Source organism: Sorex araneus, chromosome 5, assembly GCF_027595985.1.
Source record: "Sorex araneus isolate mSorAra2 chromosome 5, mSorAra2.pri, whole genome shotgun sequence".
Taxonomy (NCBI): Eukaryota; Metazoa; Chordata; class Mammalia; order Eulipotyphla; family Soricidae; genus Sorex; species Sorex araneus.
This window is the reverse complement of record NC_073306.1, coordinates 99,624,912-99,650,280: the sequence shown is the minus strand read 5'-3', so window position 1 is coordinate 99,650,280 and position 25,369 is coordinate 99,624,912. Positions and strand designations below refer to the sequence as shown.

The 25,369-nt window shown below is 37.6% G+C and overlaps 1 protein-coding gene across 1 annotated transcript in view; it reads right to left on the bottom strand.

Annotated features, from left to right (window-relative positions):
- LOC129404979 (protein bicaudal C homolog 1-like) overlaps window positions 1-18,843 on the bottom strand; it is a 51,059-nt gene extending 32,216 nt beyond the window's left edge. Inside the window, 8 exon segments of the mRNA XM_055139927.1 lie at window positions 437-568; window positions 1,544-1,795; window positions 2,012-2,206; window positions 5,254-5,307; window positions 6,608-6,766; window positions 7,904-7,983; window positions 10,646-10,659; window positions 18,776-18,843. Coding sequence (XP_054995902.1) covers window positions 437-568; window positions 1,544-1,795; window positions 2,012-2,206; window positions 5,254-5,307; window positions 6,608-6,766; window positions 7,904-7,983; window positions 10,646-10,659; window positions 18,776-18,843 — 954 coding nt within the window.
- Window positions 18,844-25,369: the final 6,526 nt, after the last annotated feature.

Below are 25,369 nucleotides of genomic sequence, written 5' to 3'. Positions count from 1 at the left end.
AGGGGCGGAGGAATCGAACACGAACACGGGTTGGCCGAGTGAAAGGTGAAAGTCCAACCGCTGTGCTATGGCTCCAGCTCTTAGCCTTATTAACACTGGTAATTTAGTATTTCTTAAAAGTACAAGATTATAAATAAAAATAAATTTCTTGTTTCTTGTCATATTTGAAAAGACTAAGAATTACTAAAAGGAACTCCAAAACATATATGTTGATGATCCATAAATGGAAAATGATGATCCATATGAATGTTATAAATTTTATTTATAGTTACTAAATATAATATATAATGACATATATATTATATAGGATCTTTAGTCACATGTATATGCAAATGCACACGTAAGTAAAATAAAAACAGTATGGAATGTGACATTATACATTTCCTGACATATTTCCTGGCTCACTAGCCAAACTATGTCCAAACTATGAGCCCACCTTGCTTGGCTGTTTTGGCTTTGGTTTAATACTGATGAAGACATCGAGTTGCTCCATCAACTGAGCAATGAATTGTGGATCGACCTCAATTTCTTCCTTCATGTCAAACATCAGCACAAGAGGCAGACAACCCTAGAAAATGTGACAATAGAAAGTATTGGTGGAAAACAGTTACTCAGCAAAACACCATTAATTTAATATACCCATAAATAATGCATTATCTAATCGATCCAAGAAATAAAAATATTAAAATTCATATAGCTTGGAAAACTTATTGAAAATAATGTTATGGGGAACAAACTAATCTTGATGTCAAAATTTATTGTCTTAATTATACTATTTTAATTTTTACAGGCTACTGTCTATGTTAAAAATAAGACTGAAAAAGATTTGCTTACAAAATTATCAAAATTAACTTCTTAAAATGTCTATTTGTTTTTGGGCTGCATGTGATGCTGCTAAAGGGTTCCTCCTGGCAGTGCTTGGGGGATGATAAGGGATGCCAGGGATGGAACCTGGGCCAGCCGTGTGCAAGGCAAGTGCAAGGCAAGCACTCTCCCCTCTCTGCTATTTCTCTGGCCCTAATTTCTTAAATTTCTATATTATAATCCTTAAGAATTATTTTAAAGACTCATATGTCAGAAGAATGTAATTAATAATACAGCCCTGGGTGTCCTGAAAGCTTCTTAAAAATAAATTCTGCAAGTTAAGATTAGCAAAGGTCACACCTGAAGTGTAATGATTTAAATGTCAGTAAAGGTCAAATTCTGATCAGAAAAAATATGATTATATTTTCAATAAGAACATTTTTTGAGTTCACATTATATTAGCCCATTTTGTTATTATGTATCAACAGTGGGTATATAAATCAATCATCGGAAGGATAGAAAAACTGCAAATTGCAAATTGAAGGCAGCACTGAATTAAGCAGTTAAATTATTTTTCATCACTGCTCATGACATTCAAATTCATGGTTTGGTTTACATCTTCAAAACTGCAACCAAGATTTATGAAATTCCAAATGTTTTATATTACCAAATTTTATGTTTTTCAGGGTAAAATAAACCCTGAAAATTTTAGGCTCAAAACTAATCTCAGTAAACCTACCATGAGATATTGCCGTGCAAGACAGACAGACTCAATGGTGCCCTGGAGGTAGACAGTAGATTTCTTTTGTGGATTGCTGGGATCAGGAAAGTGGATCTGAGCACCTGTTCTCTGCATGATATGTTTGATGTTGCTTCCATTTCTACCCATCATAAAGAGATGATGTTGAGCTGCAATATCTAGTTGTGTGCTCACAGGAATAGCTGATGCCAAGCTCCCGGCAAGATGTTCCAACAGCATAGCAGTTCCTTCCTAGGAGAAAAGGATGGGAGGACAAGAGTCCTATAAGATAACTGCTCACATGGAGAGTGAATTATACTCTACTGCACTTCTGCCAGTTTTAGAGATATTCAGCATATTCTATAAACCAGAATGTGGTACAAGACAAAATCTTGGAAAACAAATTAGTGTAAAATCATTCAAAACTGAAACTTGTGTGCTGTACAATGAATCATCTAAACTGCATACCTTCACAGCACTAGTATTATTTTGGGACCCTCGCACTATGACAGTAGCACCATACATTCGGGAACGCTGTTTAAATGACACTGAAATGTTGTACGTTTGTGATATGTGCTAAATAGACGGAGAATTAGGATCAGGAACTGGTTGCAGAATTCCAGCAATTGGGAGCTCAAACATCAGCACCAAAGGAAGCAGCTCCTAAAATGATATTATGAGAGCTCACATTAGAGAGTGAAGTCATTATGTATCTAAAGATACGCAGAATATTTTCATTCTCTTTTGAAGGTAGGATTTTAGAACATTACTTTTATTAAATAGACATAAGCTTGAGTAGACTACATAGAGTTTCTTGAATGAAAGGAGCCTTGTGTGTGGCACTTTTTCTCAGGCCTCTTTCTGATCATTTCAAAATCAGAGAAATTGAGTCAGAATAAAATCCAGAATATCCCTAGAAAGCTCTTTAATTAACACAGCTTAGTCACTATTTCCTACATATTCACATGAATTAGCTATAAATTAATACCTTATACTTGAATACCTTATAAAACAAATGTTACTGACATCAACTTATGGCGCTAAAGTGATAAATAACATTTTGTTGACAAATGATATTGAGAAAACTGGATAAATGAAAAGCAAAAAAAGGGCAACTAATTCATATCATTGTATCACTGTCATCCCATTGTTCATCGATTTGCTCGAGCGGGAACCAATAATGTCTCCATTGTGAGACTTGTTGTTACTGTTTTTGGCATATCGAATATGCCACGAGGAGCTTGCCAGGCTCTGCCGTGCAGAGATACTCTCAGTAGCTTGCTGGGCTCTCTCAGAGGGGTGGAGGAATCGAACTTGGGTCAGCCACGTGCAAGGCAAATGCCCTACCCACTGTTTTATCGCTCCAGTCCAGTAATTCATATACACACATTAATTTAAAATTAATTAAAGACTTGGATAGGACTTTTGGGGTGGACCCCTGGCTAAAAGCAACCTCCTTGCAAGCATGAGGCCAGGTGAGTTTATGCCCTGGTGCCACTCACACATGCCACAATTGGTTGCAATGGCTCTCCAGTGCTATTCCAGTGGATGCTATCTCTGGTGTGCAGACTGGTTTGTGTGAACAGCTAAAGATGTGTTACATACTGCATCCATGAGTGAGCTCCAGCCAGCAAGTATTTGATGGACCCTGGAAGAGCACCATGTATGTAAACACTAGAGTGGGAAAAAAAAATGTGTTCCACCTCTAAAAACACTATGGCTGAAAGCAGGGTCCTACAGCCAGAGAGTCAGAGTCTGATGAGCAACACAACTAAGTGAACAAGAAGCACGACAAGCATATCTGACTTCTGGTCCTCACAATAACAAAAACCAAGAGATGGGAGTTGAAAAAAGGTCTTGCGGAAGACATCAAGCCAAAAATCACACAGAAGCAAACAATAGAATTCATTGATTTCACTTGAGTGGGGCCCTGGAGCATTTCAAATGCAAAAGAAACCAAAGCAAACACAAACATGACTCCATTAAACTAAAAGGTTTTGCACAGCAAAAAAAAAAAAAAAGTTTATTAAAACAAAAAGGCACCCCAGGGAGTGGGAGCAAGAAAGTGCACATCATGCATCTGATAAGGGGCATTATCATCCAAAATATACAAATCACAAAGCCCAATGATAAGAAAACTCCAAAAAGGGAACAGAAGAACTAAATATGTTTTCCTGAGAAGATAGAGACAACAGGCACTTATCACTTACTAGGGAAATGAACATCAAAAAAACTAGAATAAGATTACCACTTCATTTCTCTGAGAATGGCTTAAATCTAAAACCTGAAATCACCAAGCACTGGAAAGGAGAAGTAGAAAAGAGAATCTAGTTACACTGCTGAACTATAAACCGGTCCTGGTCTCTCAAAATATTGAAAATAGAACTACCATAGGATCCAGTACCAATGTTGCTATCTATCCAAGATATTTGCATTCCTATGTACACAGCTTTTATAAAATCACCAAGATATGAAAACAACCCAAATGCCCAACAACTATTAAGGGGATTTTTTTAAAAGGTGTACTATAAATATATAATGAATACTCAAAGAAAAAAATTTTATTTTATTTACCTTATTTTTTAATTTTATTTCTTTATTATAAAAAAATTCTATTTGTAAAACAGTAACAAATTTCACAATGGAGACGTTACTGGTGCCCGCTCTAGCAAACTGATGAAGAACGGGGATGACAGTGCTACCTACAGTGTTATTTGTAAAAAAAAAAAATGGACAGAACTTGATAAGGATTGTGCTGAACAAAATATGTCAAGAGCAAACAAAACAAATATAAGATGACTTCATATGCAGAAAGGAAAAAAGCAAGAGGACAGACAAAACCAATCCAAAACACTCTTGGATTCGGATGGAAGAACAGCAGTTGGTTGGGGACAGGGGAAAGGGAGATGATCGAAGGGCAGAGATGACCTAATAGATGGTGCATTGTAGTGGGGATTTTATTTGTACTGTGGCAGACGATGAAACATACATTTGATGAAATGTGAAACTATTTTCCTAAAACATAGCAGTGTAGCACTGTCGCCCCATTGTTCATTGATTTGCTCGAGTGGGTACCAGTAACGCCTCCATTGTGAGACTTGTTGTTACTGTTTTTTGGCATATCGAATACACCACAGGTAGCTTGCCAGGCTCTGCTGTGCAGGCAGGATACTCTTGGTAGATTGCCAGGCTCCCTGAAAGTGGCAGAGGAATCGAACCCGGGTCGGCCTCATGCAAGGCAAACGCTTTACCCGTTGTGCTATCACTTCAGTCCCTCCCTAAAACATAAACTGTTGTAAACTATTAATACCTTAGTAAAAAAAGTACTCAGACCATACATGAATAAAACACAACAAAAAGGATCCTTTTTGGGATCCATTTAGGAACAAAATCAACATATTTTTGACAATTAGGGAAACAGATTAATTATGGAAAATTGATTTTATTATAAGTGATTATTGAGCCACGGTTGTTTTTGAAAGCTCCTTATTTGTTTCAAAAAGTTTGGAATTATTTATATATAATTGATATAACTAGAATTTGCAAAAGGATTCAAGTAAATGGAGGGGAGAAAGATGACAAAATGATGAAGTGGCAAGTGGAAAAGCTAGACATAGTGTACAAGAGTATTCATGTTATTCTTTCTGATATATATGTATATGGAGAATTATAGATGTCTTTAATAAAAAAATAATGTAACAAATAGTTACCCTAATTCTAACTCGGGCAGATTCAACTCCTGCGGTTTGTCCTGCTATAGATACCTGCCAAAATAAGAAATGTGAGTTAGATTTATTTAACTGAATTCATACCTGCCTTTCCAGTTCTCTATTTCCTTGCTACCCAAGTGTTTTCCATGGGAAAAAAATCACTGGCATTGTCTAGGAGCTTGTTAAAAATGAAGGATTTCATGCACCAACCCAGACCTGCTTAATTGAAACATCCATTTTAACAAGCTCCTCAGCTGATCTGTGTCAACTGATCTCTTTCACTCCCTTAGACTTACCTGAAACCTAACAGCCTTTGAGACCATCAGAATCCCTCCTTATAATTTCCCTGGTTCACTCACTAAATTTTTCTTTTGTTTAAATTCCACATACATTAATATGAAATGATACTGAGCTCAAGGTTCTTGAAAAAAAAAAAACTGTCAACACAAATAGTAAAAATTCTTACTCCAAACCCCATTTCCAATCCTGTACTGAGATCCATCCCAAAAACTTTCATGTGACCCATTAACTGAAGAATTAATCTTTGTATTGGCTGAGAATAGAGGGATCTAGGAGACTGCTTTTAGAAACTGTATCCTTGTCATACTTTTGTCAAACATTTTCATCACCATCCCAGCTTCCTAACATGGCCTTTGATTTGGCGTTTATGCGTGCATCTCAGTGTCACTGTTAATCCCGACAGGAAAAAAAAAAACCTACATCTCATTCACCTTCATTCAACAGTTTCAAATACTGTTAGTAGTTTAGGAGTATTGGGAAACTTCCAGATAACAAGAATACCACTATTATCTTCTTCAAGCACTCAAGTGTTTTCACGTGGACAGGTGAGTTCCATTTTGTGTCCAAACTCAGAAACTAGTGAGGAAAAGTATAGAAACTAGAGAGAGACAATGGAACTCATTTAAAGTAAAGAAGTCAAGCACTAACATACGGCCTCTGACAAGACGAGGTGTGTGAGCGGCAGGGCCACTCTGCAGACACGGTAGACAGAATCCCAACAATGAATAGTTTCTTGGATGAGGCAAGCTTTCAAAATTTTCCGAATTCACATGGTCTCTGAGTATTTCCTCAGCAATTTCACTTTCTTCAGCTCTCCCATCCTCCCCCTCCCTTTTATCAAACACTCAGATTAAGAGTTTAGGACTTGCCTACAACTTGTCTCGAAACAAGCAATGCACCTGTTGTCTCTCCACAGGAAGGTCATACTGACTGGACTATAATCCATCTCCTTCCTGACTACTTTTATGCTCACATTTCCCTCCAAACATATGCATGTTAAAAATCAAGCTTGTACTTTGTCCCATAAAAGTTCAGGTATAGAAAATTAAAGTACCTGGTTACTTTTTTCAGCTTGGTTATTTCTGTTGGAATCCGGAAAATGAATGTGGCATCCCGTTTCTTCCATTACTTTTTTGATATTGTTGCCACCTTTGCCAATCACATGAGAATGTTCAGTATGTGAAACATCCATCTTCAATGTTACTCGGTTGCTCTACATGGAAATAATGTATTATTTCTCGATGCAAAGACAGGACAAAATTCCTTAAATACCTTTCCCCCAAAGGAATAGTATTAACAAAAGTGACCCAACACAAATTCTTACTAGAACTTTTAAGCTGATCATTTTCATGTATAAAAGTTCTATTTCTATTTCTCTTACATTATAAAAGTTGTTTTAAGAGAAATTTGTCATAAATATAACATTCTTTATGAGATTTCTTTTAGAAAGTAGTCTTTAAATCAAGTCAGCCACAGTTACAAATTGCTCATTTTTAATAAATATTATTCATGAAAATATTATTTTAAATAACTAAAAAGTGGATGAGGATACAACGACCAGTATCAACATATATGCTCAGAAAAATGTGTAACAAGATGATTGAAAACTAGAAGTATAAGCTCCTAACAGAATAAAGAAATATTAACAATCTTTTTCACATCTATACTACTGAATGTCAAACTTTACACAACAGATCTACTATTCTCATGGATAGAAGGAAGAGATTCATGAAGCAAAAAGTTTGAAACACTATAAAGTAAAAGATTATATTAGAGGCAAAATGCAAAATCTAAGACAAAAATGTGGCCATAAACAAATCTATTATTTAATCTGAAAAAATTTAACATTGTGAAACTTAAAAGTCTGACATGAAATCTTTAGATGATATTAAAATTAGTTGGAGCTTATAAAGTAAAATTAGTCAAAGTACAAGTATTAAAAATACTTGTACAGGGAAGACAGTACAGGGATCAAGGCATTTGCCTTGCATGTAGTTAAGCCTGGTTCAGTCCCCAGCACCACATATGGTCTGAGTACCACCTGGACTCACTTAAGATCAGTATCTCATATCTGAATGACTATGTAGATATCATAGTGCATATATAGATAATTGCCCGAACATAAGTATGGGTATAATATTATTCAATTATCCAGCATGAAAAACTTATTACAATTTAAACCATTTGTAAACATTGCAGAATCATACTTATTTTAAAATTCACCATGACTTTCTCCTGATTTTTCTTCTCCAAATTGGTTCTGCATGAAAAGCACAAAGAAGATCTGGCAGGTCGAGTTCAGATGCTTCAGTGGCCTCGAATGTTACTAATTAAAGGAACAGTCACTTACCTTTGTGTCTAGGACAGACATGATCATTTCCTTGGCTTCCTTAACATCTTCTTTTTTTCCAGAAACCTTGATATGGGGATCTACAAGAAATAAGAAAAAGAGATATATATGTAAGACTCCCAAAAATCTTTGTAAAATTAATTTCACCATGTAAGAGATTCTTCAATGAACATTTTCTTTTTAAAGCAAGGTAGTTTTTACTGAAATTTATCTAGAAAGATGTGAGGAGATAAGAGAAGTACATTTTGAGAGAGAATGCAGGCTTCTCTAGAGTGTAAATAAGCAAGCAAAGAAATATAAACACAAGCAAGCAAGATACATGTTCAAGGGAGAGCATGGACTTAAAGAGCAAGCCTATTATGAATATTTTATTGGTCCTTGGTGCACCGTAATAAAAACAAGGAAATAGAACACAACCAAATATTGTGTATCTGTCTATAGGTTTTTTCTCTCTGAAAACTGTACAAGGAAAATTTAAATTCAATTTTAGAAAAAATATATAATTTTATTTTAAATAAGTGAATAACATAAATTCAATTTGCTACTGATCTTGTGCTACATTACAGGCCATGTCCCAAGGCAGAGGTGGGACCAACTGGACCATGGAATCATGTGTCCTGGCTGATGCATGACAGAACAGGTACTGCTGCTTCTTGTCAGCTGTTTGTTGTCTGATTATTTAAGCTGAATGGCCCAAAATGATGTTACAAATCTCCAGTTGGCTCTTGGTAGAAGAAAAGCCCCCATCCCTGTTCTAAGGGTTTAAATGTATTTAATACATTTAATACATTTAATACAATTAACTCATTTAATCTATACTATAGCTTTGTGCAGTCATTTACAGAGGAAATCAAGGTAAAAGTCTGTTTATTATAATCCAATGTCTTAATTCTGGTACAATATTTTATGTGACAATTTAAGAACTTTTTCTTACAGATCAAGGTTAAAGCACTCAGGAATATTTACCACTTATTCAAAATTAGTACTAAATGACTAATATGTTGCTATCTTTTACTTATGACCATCTGAATCTTATATAGAAAGGTATTCATCCAATATTCTCTGAATCTGATCTCTAACACTCTTCTACGGCTTGGAGTGAGAATCACCTGATTGGGACTTTTGGAGAATCACCTGGAGGGAGAGAGGAGAGAGAAAAAAAAAAGAAGAGGAGAGGAAATGACTTTCTAAATTTTCCCATTCTCAGTATCAGGATGGAGCAATCATTGTTAATAAGACTGCATGAAGAGCTTCAGAGTTCAGGAATGCATCTGACCTCCAGAAGGGACATCTCAGCAGCTGTGCTTAATTTGAGTCTGTGCCATCGCCTCCAGTGTCCCACCCGCTCCCCAGACTCTTCTGGTGGCTGATCTTGGCTTTCTGCGCTTCTCCTCATCCTGTTCTCTAACCCCACGCCTGACACTTACCCTATCAAAAGGTAGGGTGAACATCCAAGGCCTTAACTCTGAAACTTTCTAAAATGTTTAAATATCAAGCAAGAGACCTAAATGATCCCTAAAGTAGAGCAAAAAGAGTCACTGAATAATACTAGGCTTAGGAGTGCTTCTGCAGTATGGCATTGTTTTTTTCTCCTCTTACTTATGCATCCTAACAGGGATGGTCTTTCTGCTTGGGTTTGGCTTGGGGACCACATCCAGTCATGCTCAGATCTTACTCCTTGCCCAGTGCCCAGGGATCATTCTTCCTGGGGATTAGAGGACCATATGCATTGCTGAGAACCTGGGTTGGCTGCACACAAGGCAAGAGCCTTACCCGCTGTGCTTGTCTGGTCCTGGATCACCACTTTGCTGTAAGACTCTCACCAACTTCAACACACTTGTACAAACAAAGAGCATTTTCTTCTTCCTTAAGTCTATTGTAGCTTCTTTTAGTAATAAAGACCTGTCTACTGTCAAAATTTTGATCTCGACTATCTTCAACTTTGCTTTGAATGCATTTTGTTGTTGGCTTCCTGAGTGATTATTAAATCAAGTTTGGACACAGCAGATTAAACCATATTAAAACACAATTTTGTCTTATGTATCACTAAGCACCTATAACATAAGATGCTTCTACAAGGAAAAAAATGTATTTTTTTTTCCACAAAATAAACTGGAAGTATTTACAGTATGGTAATCTGAAGCCCTATTACTTTACAGGTTGAACGATCACATTAAATTTTCCATGCTTCTCTGGAAGAGCAGGAAATATCTAAGGAAGATGATTATTTTTCACCATCTATTCATGAACAAATAAACAAAAAGCAAAATCCTCACATAGAAAATACTTTGTTTCAAAGTGGAAGAGCACCATCTAGTGACCAAAATTATAAACTATCAAGAGTGGGTGGGTATATGGACATATGGATGGACACATGGATGGATGGTATAGTCTCTCTCTCTCTCTCTCTCTCTCTCTCTCTCACACACACACACACACACACACACACACACATCACAACCTTATCAAATTCATGTCAGAACTTGTTTGGATCGCAGTTTTTTTTTAAATAATCAAATCCTGTACAAACAAACATGACCAAAGTCTACTTTAGAAAGCTAAGATAGCTTAGCAGTATTTTGTTATTATTTTACTTTGCTTAAAAGATACATAATGTGAGCTGTTATTTCAGGTTGAACTGAAATCCAGAAATAAACTTCTTTGCTTTCAATGAAAGTTAAAGATTCTAGTTTAAGCTGGTTCGTGTAATACCACAATTTTCATTCAGACTTATAGACTTACTTGGGAATACTTTACTGGGGGGAGAAGAGCAGAATACAATGTCTAAATGTAAATACAAGGAAAGTGTCAGCTAGAAAGAGTGTTGGAAAATGACAGAGAAACAGGTAATAAGTGTGTAGTCTACTCCTCTGTAAAATAAGTTCAAGCTCACCCCCAATCTGGCCATAAGTTTTCAGTCATTTACTCGAAAAAGAATTTATTTTAATTTTTTTAAAAAATAAACCCTCAAATTCTCTGAGTATAGAATGACTTAATGTGTCTTGTAATTAGAAATTACAACAGATAATCAGTCAACAATTGTTGGATGAACTCAGCTTGCCTATTTTCTTGAATGTCTTAAGTAAAATTTGGGACAAATGAAAAAATCTGCCCAAGGTGACCATATAGTCTGCACTAACCAAAATCATGAGGTTTTTGATTTGTGTACCTTTAAAAAATACAGAAAAGTCTCAGCAATTCATCTAGATTTTTGGCCTTTAGATTCCACCCATTTGCTCACATCTCTCTTGTATCATTCTATGTCTAAAAGGAAGACCAGACCAAGATTCGACAATAGGCAATATGAAACTATGAGGACCTGGGTAGGAAATGAGTATTTTATGTATTCTACAAAAAAGTTCTTATGATTTCCATATGGAAATTCATAAGGAATTGATAAGCAACAATTGTTTCCAGAAGAGCCCCTACCAAAGGCCTTATTTTAGTAAAAACTATTTCCAAGAGCTAGGACATATATACGAACATAAAGATAATTAGCTATGGTTTCAAAAGATTATCTCTTGATACTTTACTTTCTGATTTTCCATCCTTGGAAACATTCACATTCCTAAAAGCTTATTTAATAGTTCCTGTCTCTTCCTTCTCCAGCCTTTAACTTCCTTCCCATATCATTCTATTCCACAGCAAATCCTACTGAAAATACTCATGTAAGTGATTTTGTTGTGTTTATTTTCCACAGAAACCAATGTGTTATTAACACATGATCAATCTGTCACTGACGTTTCATCTACCATCACTTATAGCTCTTTTTCTGGCTTCCTGATTGAGTACTTCAGAACTAGTGATTCAACCTCCAATTTCAAAGCCATGCTTCTATTCACAGCATGTTCTTTTGGAGAGGGAAAAAAAAACCAGGAAATTCTTTGATCAACTTCATTCCTCCCACTCACACCACCCCCAAAATGAAATACATTTTATTAAATAAAGTTGCTCTTTTTGTTCAAGGGACAAAGTTCCCTTTCATAGCATGGCATAAGGATGGCTTTGGTAGACATTATACATATATCTATGTAATTGTCCTTAATTACAAAAGAACAAAACAGAGGACAGACTTTTACTTCTGGATTTTCATTTACATTTTGAGTTCTTTCTAAAGCATCTGGACATTTTAAAAAACTATCTCATCAGAAGAATATTGGCTCGGGCCAATTTAGTCAACACTATCCTTAGTGGGGGCGTGAAATAATATAGGGGGTAGGGCACAGAGTTGACCTGGGTTTTATCCAATAGAGTCCGCCAGGAGTAATTCTTGAGTATAGAGCCTGAAGTAACCCCTGAGCATCACCAGATGTGGCCCCAAAACAAAGGAATAACAACAAAACCCATTCATTAAAGGAGGTAAAGTGATATGCATAATACACTTTCAGTAACAGTATTGCAAAAGTGCCTAGAAGAGCAAAAATGAGAGACAGACAGACAGAAGTATCAGTCACATATTCAGGCTGGAAGGAGCAGGAACAGAGGGAGGGAAACGGGAACACTGGTGGCGGAAATGTGCACTGTTGAAGCGAGAGGTGTTGGAACATTGTATGACTAAAACTCAATTATGAAAAACTTTGTAACTGTGTGATTCAACTAAAAACTTAAGAAAAAATAAAATGAAAATCATGCAAACAAAATCCCCATTGTCAGAAGCAGTGTTGACTGTAGACAGAGGCATCTTCTGAAATGTCTTACAAGCCTACCCTTAGCTGGCAAGCAGCTCCAGAAAATAGCAAAACTATATGGAAACGTGTGGCTCTAGGGTAAAGATTGCAGTTGGGACTTGAGAGATAGTACAGTGGGTAGAATGCCTGCTTTGTAACCTGGGTCTGATCCCCAAAACCCAAGATGGTCTCCCTAGTTCACCAGAACTAATTCCTGAGCACTGAGCCAGGAGTAACCCTTGAGCATCACTGGATGTGGCTCCCATCAAATAAAAATCAGTCAATATACATCAAGTCTTGGAAGATAATGCAGGTGTCACAAGGAAAAGCCAAAGCCAGCAGATATCACACTCAGCATGCATCAATAACATTTTATGACTTTGACTCTCAAAATTCCCTTTCATGTTACAGGGAAAAATGTGGGTTCTGGTCATAATATATTCTAAATCCCATTTTAGCCATAAATAAGCTCTGTCACCTTGAAAAAGTCATTGATATGCTGGCATATACTTTGCAACAGTGGGAGTGCATGCTCAGATCATATGTATCATTTATCAGTCTGATCTTCTTCAGCGTAAGATGGTACCATAAGGTGCTTAAATAAATCTAAACTCGTAAATATCACTGTTTTCCAAATTTTTGGTGTCTCAACAAAAACAGTCCTCTAAAGAATGCTCAATGTAGGGGCTAGAGTGCAGGTAGGTAGGGCCTTCACACAGCCAACCTGGGTTCGATTCCCAGCATCCCATATGGTCCCCCTGAGCACCACCAGGAGTGATTCCTGAGTGCAGAGAGCCAGGAGTAACCCCTGTGCATCGCTGGGTGTGACGCCCCCCAAAAAAAGAATGCTCAATTTAAGATGTTTCCAAAACTTAAGCGCCATTATTAAACACAAATGTTTTGAAATAGCAATTTGTTTCTGAGGAAAATAAATTGAACCTTGATAATGGAGCCCTACCTGGCTGCGGAGATAACAGCTTCTATTTGTTTTTTGTTTCACACTCGAAGGAATTTTGCATCAAAGTAGCTAAAATGTTTTATTCATCTCACAGGCCTGTCCTGAATGTGCTTATGAGCACCAAACAAATGCACTGACAACCTATATGACGATAAATTCTACTTCCAGTCCTACTTAATCCATGTCATGGTTCAGAATTAAATGCCATCCAAGACATCTGTTATTTTGATCACTTTCTTCTTAGGTTGGTAAATCAGTTTGGTGATCAGCAAAAGTGATTTCAATTCCATCAACAGATCACAGCTCTTATTTTCTGGTGTAAAAGTATTTCTCTATCTTCTTAGAAATACTTCCACTATAGAAAGATTTTAAAAAGGTCAAACAGCAAAAGCCACCAAGCAGGAGAACTGTCCCAGGTCGCCTGATCTGTAAACTCTGAGGTCTTCTCATACTGCTTCCCTTCCCTTCCAGAGTGGTCCAGAGACCACACACAATTATGTCCCACAGATAACTGGCCCAGCTCCGCCGCTCCTGAGGGACACCTCCTCCGTATTTCCACAGTTCTGAAACCCCAGTGACAGCACATCAAATTTGATAGGAAAGTTGCATAGAAGCCCACAAAACTCAGTGAGCAAAAACAGTAACACAAAAGGTTCAACCATCACCCACCAGCTCAGTAAAGCCTCAATGATTTTAGTAAACACCATTGTGAGATATAAAATGATCACAAATTGACTTATGGATCTATTTTATTATGACTCCATGTGCATTTTTGCTGTAAAAAGCATTATGGTGTGACCTTGTTTGTCCCTGCTAAGGATGCAGGTGTCGGGAAGTGAGTGAAAAACTGGGGATATTTGAAGGGTGGGTCTCTCTGGTGGTGGGATGGACTGGGGTTGGAACACTGAATGCCTGTATGCCTGAAACAACTGTATTTTAAAAAGTTTGTAAATTATTGAATTTGAAAAAACACTTTGAATTTTAAAACATTGCTGAATTTAAAAAACATATGAAAAAGAGTCAAATACCAGTATCATCTTTTAAAAAATGATGATATGTATTTATCAAGACATTTTTTTAACTCAAAATAACTTATTAAACCCAAAAAAACAATTTTAAAAGGATGGAAGAGGATGATAGGAAGGTTGCCTAACTTAATGTGTGGTCAGAGATAGTGCAGATTTTCTTTTAAGGAATTCTCTGACAAGAATTCCAATAAACTGAGTTAAAATGAAAGGACAGAGAGTACATTTGGAGAGGAGGCAGAAGAGTTCAGACTTTTATGTATTTAAGCAAAATGTTAGTAAGTAGCCATTGCAGACCAGATGCAGCACTGGGATTAAGGGAGAAAAATCCATCTATTGTAGGCAATTATTCAGCCAACAGTGTTGCTTTAGGACAAGTCATAAAAATCATCCTTTATCTCATTTTAAGACAAAAATATAATCTCATGAGTCAACTAGAAAAAGAAGGAATGGATAGGAAAGAGTTCAAGAACAAATGTTTTTTTTTAAATTAAAAAATCTAGTTTTTGTAAGAAAAATGTTTCCCAGGGCCAGCATGACAGAACAGTGGGTAGAGTGCTTGAATTGCACATGGCCAACTCAGGTTTGAACCCCAGCATCCCATACAGTGCGCCAGGTACACCAGGAGTGATCCCTCAGTGCAGAGCCAGGAGTACCTCTGGAAAAAAAATGCAATAATCAACTGAGAAAGTGTTTTGGATATATAGTGTCATGAATGACAGGAGCAAATCAGAAAAATCTAAAGTATGAAAAGTTCTTCAAAATGCTTTTCAGTTCATTCTGTGGCCATGATTAGAGATGAGATGCTTTCACCGCCATGGTACTGAACCTTTCAGGAAATGTCTTGAAAATAAAAAGATAAGACATATATTCACATAACAATATGGAGCTAATGGATTCTTTATCAATTGAGTAGAAAAGGTCTATCAGCTTGAGAAAAATCAAAGCTGGCTTGAAGATAACTAACATTCCTAACATAATCAGCGATGAATGTTCAAAAACACTGATAATATTCCAGTAGTCCTCTACTGATATTTCAACTATAGGAGGTAATGAAGCATAAGAGGCAGGAGGTAAACAAATACAAGCCTCCTCCCTATTACGTTCCTTATGTGCCTTATCAAAGCTCTTTAATTAGAGTTAGTGGGACTCAGCAAAATCCTAAAAATAATCTCAGTAAAGAAAAATGAAATGAAAACAAAGTACAAGCAAAATTAAGGCACAGTGTTTGAAATAATCAAGAACAGATGTGTTTAAGGAGTGTAACTACCTTATCTTATAAACTACCTTATGCAGTGTAAACTAAACTCCCATCATAACTTGAGAATTGCTGTTCAGGTAGAAGGAGTGCAGGAAAAAAAAAATCCAGAGCATAAAATATTTGGAGCACAGAGGGTAGAGGAGAAAGGTGAAACAAAACTAAACACTGTCTAGTTAGTTTTTCAAAACCACTTGACATCGAATCTCTATATTCCAGAGAGAAGAAAGAAGATCCTGAATAGCGGGGCTGGGAAGACTAAGAGGCAGAAGGAAAACTGGAGTTGTTGGGAGGCTTATATAACAACTCTATGCACTCACAGGCAGAACTAGGGAGGTCACTCTAGGGAATCTCACTCACAGGAGACAGACAAATATTGTGACAACAGAAACAGAAATAAAGGTACAAAGAATGACAGAAGTAATAACCCAAGGACCAGCATGAAGAAGAAACAAATGGGATTAAGTCAGAGTCCAGGTCTGATACTCCACAGTCCATTACTTGATAAAAGAGGGAGCATTAAAGTGGAGGTGGAGGCATGTGCCAGGGAATAACGCATTCCCAGGGAACTGTATTAAGATAACAGCAAGTTAGGCAAGAATTTCTAAGAGCCAGCAATGATTCACCTTTTCTCTCTCCAAGGAATACTGATGTCCACTTATACATGGCAGGTCCCAGCAGGACTGCCTGTAGTCCAAACCCACAGAGCTGTTATCTGTGGCCAGGGCAGATTGTTCCCCTTTTTATTTTTTTTATAACAGCTGTGACTATTCAAGAACAATCTTAGCACGAAACCGCTAGTTGCCAAAAGAGGAAAGCAGCAATGTATTTACAAATTTATACACATTAGATTAGATTAGTTCTATAAATGAAAAACTGACCATACCACACATGGTCTGTTTTTTTCTGTTTTGCATACAAAAATGTAAAATTGAGTATCACAGAGACAGTGCAGGGGTTAAGTCATCTGTCTTGCACACTGCCAATTCCAGCTAAATCCCTGGCACTGCATATCCCCTGAGCACTGTCAAGAGTGATCTGAGAGCAGAGTTAGGGATAAGCTCTAAGCACCACCAGGTAGTGTTCAAATATAGCCAGTCCTCCACCCCAAAAATGAGAAGTTGAAAAACCACAGATCTGCTTTTCAAGGATATTTGAGGCACAATGAAAGTTGTAAGGAGTTCAATTCTAAAAATAACCTACAAGTTTAAAATTGGCATCAAAATTTTCTACCTTTCTCATCTTTAAGATCTAGTGAGAAAATTGTGCAGATTCACTGAAGAGCAAATAATTACAAATAAATATAACTCTTGAAGTTAATGACTATTTCAAACTTGTGCATGATCTCAGAAAAGCATTTTTCTGGGGTCAAAAAGATAGTACAGTGGGCAGTGCTACCCTAGGTTTGACCTCTAGTACCACATATGGTCCCCTGAGCACTGTCAGGAATAATCCCTAAGCACAGAGTCAGTAGTAAGTGAGAGTGAGGACAGCAGGTGCGGGGCAAAAACAATCAAGAAAGTTAGCAATTTTCACAAGATTAGGTAATTATAAGACTTAAAGAAAACTGTCACTTCAAAAATGTCTAATTCCATTAGTTGTAACAAGCAATATAAAATAAGTTACTGTGTGGAGGAGGTTGGGAAAATGGGGACAATAGAGGGAAGGCCACTTTTGTGGTGGGACAGTTGTTGGAACAGTAACAGCCCATAACAACTGTATTATGAGCAAGGTGTTTAAATTTAAAAAAAATTAATGTCTATTATTTTTACCATACTCTCACTTTCTACGGATGAACTAATCTGCTATTGGTAGTCTTTTGGGAAACCATGCACACACACACACACACACACACACACACATGCACACACATACGTATATGACTAGTCAGTCACAACTTTTAAAAAGCACAGCAGTAAGGCTTTCACGCGGCCCACCCGTGTTGGATTCCTCCGCCCCTCTCGGAGAGGCCGGCAAGCTACTGAGAGTATCATGCCCGGATGGCAGAGCCTGGCAAGCTACCCGTGGTGTATTGGATATGTCAAAAACAGTAACAATAAGTCTCACAATGAGAGATGTTGCTGGTGCCTACTCGAACAAATTGATGAGCAATGGGGTCGACAGTTACAGTGACAGTGACATTTCTTAATAAAAATCTAATTTTTACCTTGCTACCTAAGAATTCCTAAATCAGGATTCACCAACATATTTTCAAAGGTAGTATTTCCGCTTAATCATCTTAGATAATGAGAAAATTCAGAGATAAGAACGTTAATGAGAATGGCAAAAGTGTTTTGCTCAGCCAGTAAAAGATCCCTCTTTCTCACCCACAATTCTGTGACAGGCTTTTTGTTGATTTGTTGTGCCACTGCGCTTCATATTTTTATCACTGTACCCTGGCTTGGAATAGAGACTTCCCCAGAAAAACAAGAGTGAGGCTACATAAATATGGGGTTAACTAGATTTGAAAGACATGGCTGGAACATAATCCAAACAGTTGGGGAAGGCCACGTGTTTATGGCCTTCACTAACTACACATGGAATTCTTGCAAATATTTATGGCCATGTCTCTTTTATTCACTAGTGGTTTCCAAAATAAATGGAGACAAGAGCAATCAGGGTAGTGCGAGCAGAGCGCTCCCTTGAAAGAATTCTCAGATATTCCAGCAAGCAAGAACATTTGGAAGAACATTATTCACTCTCAGAGTCATTCATAGAGTTCCATAATACTTTCAAAGGACAGTGCCCTCAAAACAAATATTTCACCAGGATGACAGCAACAACTTCTTTGTCTTTACAGCAGGGAAATCTCAGAGGTGAAAAATGATAGCTGGTTCTGTGTTCTACTGCCCAATGCCCAGGGCCACCCTCTGCCCTGCTTCTAACTGTAGTTGTCTGGTTCCAGGACTACACAGCCTGCCACACTGCCCCTTTCCCTGGGTGCCCATCGTACTCCTTCCTTACCCCTTCTGCCCTCGAATGATGATGGATTCCAGCTGTTGCCAGTCCCATGGCCAGTTACTCATATTCATATCCGTATACCCTGTGTACTGTAAGCAGCTGTTGATGTTAAACTGTTTGGAGTCAATTCTATTTTCCTATCAGATCAATACTGATATAATGCCTACTAACTCATTTCCTTGATAAGAAAGTACAGATGGGCTGGAGAGAGAGTACAATAAGTAGGGCACTTGCCATGCGTGCAGCTGACGCAGGTTTGATCCCCAGCACCCAAGCACTGCCAGGAGTGATTCCTGAGTGTAGAGCCCAGAGTTAAACGCTAAACACTGCCAGGTGTGGTCCAATACCCCGGCCCCCTCTGGGCAAAAAACAAAACAAAACACTCAAAGAAACAAAGAGTACAAGGGAGGGATGGGTGTGGGGAAGTGCAGAGCCCACATCTGATACTTTCTCCACAAAGCATTCAGCATAGATTGGTTTAGAACCGTCAGTCATTAAGCACAGTGGCACAGCATCCCTCTTAACACATATTCACACACAAATACATACACATGTCTTAGTAGACACCTTTTTTGAAAAGATAGATTTCTTAGTTTCAACAGTTCAACACAAGTCAATTTCACAACCCCAGCTGAGGAAGTTAAGGCAATTTTTCCTCTATTTTCTCTCCTCTTTTTCCAGTTCCCTTCTCTCCTTCCTCTGTCTCATTCCCTTCCCTCCCCTCCCTCTCCTCACAAGTTATGCAAATGCATTTTCATTATATGATCATCTTTCTTCTGTTACATTACTGGAAATATCTTGGCACCTTCAGATGTTTCCTGATAAAAGTGCTGTAATGTTTATAAGACTTGAGAAATATGTGCAGTTTCAGCAGCATTTAGATTTTTGTTTAATGTTTTCCTAGCTTCCATACAACTTTTAATTCTAAAAGATTACTTGTTTGTATATTCTACTACCCACCTCTCTCCCAATAACCACTGTTTTATGGTTTTTGATTTTTTATGTATTTTATATGTCTGTATACATATCTGTTTAATGCCATCTTCAAATCTATATAAATGGATTTTTGTAAGCCACTGAATCATTCTAGATTCAGTTTTTTACTGGAGCATGGGAAGTCTACGGTTTATCTTTATAATGTTTTTGCCTATGGACCTGCCAATAATTATTTTCAAAAATTGTGTACACATGCATTAGCAGATTTTTCTGTACAGAGCTATAGGATATGCCACAGAGCTATAGGATATGCCAAAAAATAAGTGTCTGAAAGGTCCTTCTCTATATACTAAAATTTTATAAAGACAACGAGAAAAAAATTTTTGAGGGGGGGATGTAGGGGGAGCAGACCCAGAGGTAATCAGGGCTTACCTCAGGCTCTGCATTCAGGGAAAACTTCTGGCAGGGCTTGAAGGACCATATGGGGTTCCGGGGACAGAACCCAGATTGGCCACATGCAAGGCAAGTGCCCAACCAGCTGTACTGTCTCACTAGCTCTGTGAGAACATATTTTAAAATAGCTCAAGTATTCAATTTTGGTATGGAATAATTCTAAGTGGACCTTATCTTCTATTAAGAAAATTCAACAATTATATTTTTGATTACAATATCTGAAATTGTAACTTAAAACATAAATGCTAACCTATAAGATGACACCAAATGTATGTCCTATGAAATTTCTCTCAGAAATGTTATAGGGCAGAAGATAAAGTAACAAAACATGGAAGACATGTAAGAGAAAGAACGATAGATTCTTTAATTCTAATGAAAGCCCTATTTTATTACAGTAACAGTCCTAAACCTTTTCATCATTTTACTCAACGGATGACATAAATCATGTTTCTAGGACGTAACTCCTAGAGTTACACCACAGAGCTGCAAACTTGGAATGAAACAAAATTCTAGTCTTGCTTTATTAATGTCCACCTTTTGGACTCTTGGTGAATATTAATAAAGAAAGGAAGACATCCTACATCATTCGGTTAGAGTGATAAACATCCACATTCTAAGTGACTACAGACCTTAAAAATTCCCACCCTTGGGCAAGGGAGACAATACTGAGATAGTAAAGACGGTGCCTGCCATGGTCCTGGGTTTGATCTTTGGTACCACAAGGCCTCCCAAGCATTGGCCGGTATAGCATGGAAGGCCCTGGAGCATCTCTATCGTTTCAGCCCTAAAATCCACATTTTATTCTTAGGATTGATGAAATATTTTGGCAAAACGAGGAGCTAAATTCCGTCTTTTCTTATCTAAAAAAATGAAAACTAGCTCTTTTTTAATTTGGAGTGATTTTCTCCCCACATTAAACTTTCGTACCCTTCACATCATGTGAACATTTTAATTTGTAAAAATTTTAAAACATTTCTTTATATTTAAAAATGTTTATATTTAAAATATTTCAATATTTAAAATAGCCTAATTGATTTTGCCAAACAAAGCTTTAAAATGAATTTAAAAGTTATGATGATGGGGCTGGGGCAATAGCACAGCGGGTAGGGCATTTGCCTTTCACACGGCCAACCCAGGTTCGATTCCCAGCATCCCATATGGTCCCCTGAGCACCGCCAGGGGTGATTCCTGATAGTTTAGATATATGCCTAAGAAAAAGCGTTTGTAATACTATATAGTAAAAGGGAAATGCAAATCAAAACAACAATGTGATATCAACCCAGATCAGTAAGAATGGCAAATTAAAACACACACACACACACACACACACACACACACACACACACACACCAGTATTGGCAGTGAAAAAGAACCCTCATTCACTGGGAATGCTGTCTAGTTCAGCCTCTAAGGAAGAATATGAAGATTCCTCTAAAAACAATGCCAGAGTTCCCATATGACACACCAACTCTACTTCATGGCATCTAGCTCCCCCCACCAAGCACATTAATTCAAAATGATACCGCACACCTGTGTTCACTCAGTGCTTATTACGATAAGCAGGATATGGAAACCACCCAAAAACTGCAATGAAAGATGAATAAAGAAGTTGTGATATATAAAAAGAAATACCATGCAGCCAAAATAATGCAATTTTCTGCAATAAGAATTGAGCAGAATGATCTCACTCATCTGTGGTATAGAGAGACAAAACAAGGATACAGACATACAGGTATAAAGAGAGACAACTCAAGGACGTACAGAATGATAACAACCATTGGCCTTGGATCAGAAAACTCCGATTGATTCCCAAACTGTGGAAATGAAGAGGTGGAGTAAAGCTGACATATAGTGTCAGTTAAGAGAAGGGTCTTAGGCACTTTGGCAGTGGTGATGTTGCAGTAACTTTGCATACAAAAATAAATATTAATACTACTGGAAGCTTACCTAAACTATTATAAAAATCAAGTATACATAAAAATTATATGGCAACTGATATTTTGTATGTTTAGTACCACCTTGAGAGTATTATGAATGTACAACACACTAACATGGTACCCCCTGATGAAGACAACATCTCTCTGTAACTCATGAAAAGGTAACATTTGAAGAGTGAAAAGCAAGGAAAAAACCAGGACGTATCCACTGTCATCACCTGTCTGGCTAAAATCACTTTATCACTGTCATCCTGTTGATCATCAAATTGCTCAAGCGGGTTCCAGTAACGTCTCCATTCGTCCTAGCCCTGAGATTTTTTTTTATTTTATTTTAATTAATTTATTTATTTTTAATTCGTGAATCACCCTGAGGGCACATTTACAGATTTATACACTTTTGTGCTTATGCTTCCCTCATACAAAGTTCGGGAACCCATCCCTTCACCAGTGCCCATTCTCCACCACCAGAAAACCCAGCATCCCTCCCACCCTCCCCGATCCCATCTCCCCCCACCCCACCCTGCCACTGTGGCAGGGCATTCCCTTCTGTTCTCTCTCTCTAATTAGCTGTTGTGGTTTGCAATAAAGGTGTTGAGTGGCCACTGTGCTCAGTCTCTAGCCCTCATTCAGCCCGCAACTCCCTTCCCCCATATGGCCTTCGACTACATTATAGTTGGTGATCCCTTCTCTGAGTTGCCCTTTCCCCAGAATGTGAGGCCAGCCTCGAAGCCATGGAGTCAACCTCCTAGTACTTATTTCTACAGTTCTTGGGTGTTAGTCTCCCACTCTGTTATTCTATATACCCTAGATGAGTGCAATCTTTCTATGTCTGTCTCTCTCTTTCTGACTCATTTCACTCAGCATGAAACTTTTCATGCCCATCCACTTAAATACAAAATTCGTGACCTCCTTTTTTCTGACAGCTGCATAGTATTCCATTGTATAGATGTACCAAAGTTTCCTCAGCCAGTCATCCGTTCTAGGGCATTCGGGTTTTTTCCAGATTCTGGCTATTGTAAACAGTGCTGCGATGAACATACATGTGCAGATGTTGTTTCGATTATACTTTTTTGCCTCTCTGGGATATATTCCCAGCAGTGGTATTGCTGGGTCAAATGGGAGCTCAACCTCTAATTTTTTGAGAGTCGTCCATATTGTTTTCCAGAAGGGCTGAACCAGTCGGCATTCCCACCAGCAGTGTAGAAGGGTCCCTTTCTCCCCACATCCTCTCCAACAGCGGTTGCTTTTGTTCTTTTGGATGTGTGCTAGTCTCTGTGGTGTGAGGTGGTATCTCGTGGTTGTTTTGATCTGCATCTCTCTGATGATTAGTGATGTAGAGCACTTTTTCATGTGCCTTTTGGCCATTCGTATTTCTTCCTTGGTAAAGTTTCTATTCATTTCTTTGCCCCATTTTTTGATGGGGTTGGATGTTTTCTTCTTGTAGAGTTCAACCAGTGCTTTATATACCATTGATATCAACCCCTTATCTGATGGGTATTGTGTAAATATCCTTTCCCATTCTGTGGATAGTCTTTGGATTCTGGTCACTGTATCTTTTGCGGTGCAGAAGCTTTTTAGTTAATGGAGTCCCATTTGTTGATCTCTGTTTTTACTAGATTGCTTAGTTCTGTTTCACCTTTGAAGATACCTTTATCTTCAATATCGTGGAGGGTTTTGCCGACCTTGTCTTCAATGTACCTTATGGTTTGTGGTCTAATGTTGAGGTCTTTAATCCATTTTGATCTGACTTTTGTGCATGGTGTCAGGTCAAGGTCTAAGCCCATTTTTTTGCATGTATTTGTCCAGTTGTTCCAGCACCATTTGTTGAAGAGACTTTCCTTGTTCCACTTCACATCTCTTGCTCCCTTATCAAAGATTAGATGATCATACATTTGGGGTTGTGTGTAGGGATATTCCACCCAGGTCTACGGCTCTGCCTTTGTTCCAGTACCATGCTGTTTTAATTGTTACTGCTTTGTAGTAGAGTTTGAGGTTGGGGAGGGTGATGCCTCCCATCATCTTTTTCCCAAGAATTGTTTTAGCTATCCGTGGGCGTTTGTTGTTCCATATGAATTTTAGGATTGCTTGATCCATTTCTTTGAAGAATGGCATGGGTATACTTATAGGGATCTCGTTGAATCTGTACAATGCTTTGGGGAGTATTTTCATTTTGACAATATTGATTCTCCCTATCCATGAGCAAGGTATATGTTTCCATTTTCTCATGTCTTCTTTTATTTCATGGAGTAGCGTTTTATAGTTTTCTTTGTAGAGGTCTTTTACATCCTTGGTTAAGCTGATTCCGAGGTACTTGATTTTCTGGGGCACGATTGTGAATGGGATTGCTTTTTTCGTGTCCCTTTCCTCTGCCTCATTGTTTGTATATAGGAAAGCCATGGATTTTTGCGTATTGATTTTGTAGCCTGCAACTTTACTGTATAAGTCTATTGTTTCTAAGAGTTTCTTAGTAGAGGCTTTGTAGCCCTGAGATTTTAGCAGCCTCTATTTGCTCATTCTTCCGAGCGGTGCAGCATTGGAGGCTCTTTCAGGGTAAAGAATGAGACCTATCATTGTTACTATTTTTGGCATATCAAATACATCACGGGAGCTTGCCAGGCTCTGCCGTGTGGGCAGGATGCTCTCAATACCTTGCCCATCTTGGCTAAAAGAAAAAAAAATTTAAATAGGATGGCAAAAAGAAAAGTACCAGTAAGATTAAAGGTCACAATACAAATTCTAAAATATAAAAATCAATAAAATGATTTAGAATAAACATGTCACATCTTCAAGTATATATTTTTCACAGCAGAACTTCTTGGTAATTTTTCAATACACAAATTAGAAAATTCAGCAAATTTTAAGACTTGTAATAAATTAAACTAAATTATAACTGCTAAGTACCAAAAAGACTACTCATAAAATAATTTGGAATTTTTGTTTTGCAGTTATATTAAAAATCTGATGGATTTAGGTAACTTTAAGAACATATCAAATGACATGTAAAGTGGAAATGTACATCCCCAGTCCACATTTTTACTGAATATTTCCTATTTTACTGCCCACTTTTTAGCTCCAAATGATAAATAGGGATTTCTCAGTGGTTTACCTGCTAAAATACAAATATGTTATGGTATAGTTATTCGAGTACAATATTATGATGATAATGAGCCCTTAAAATTAAAAAAAGTCATCAAGTAGAGGGGAGATAGAATAGTGGGTAAGATGCCTCCAACCTGGGTTCAATGCCTAGCTCCCTGATTCCCACCAGAAG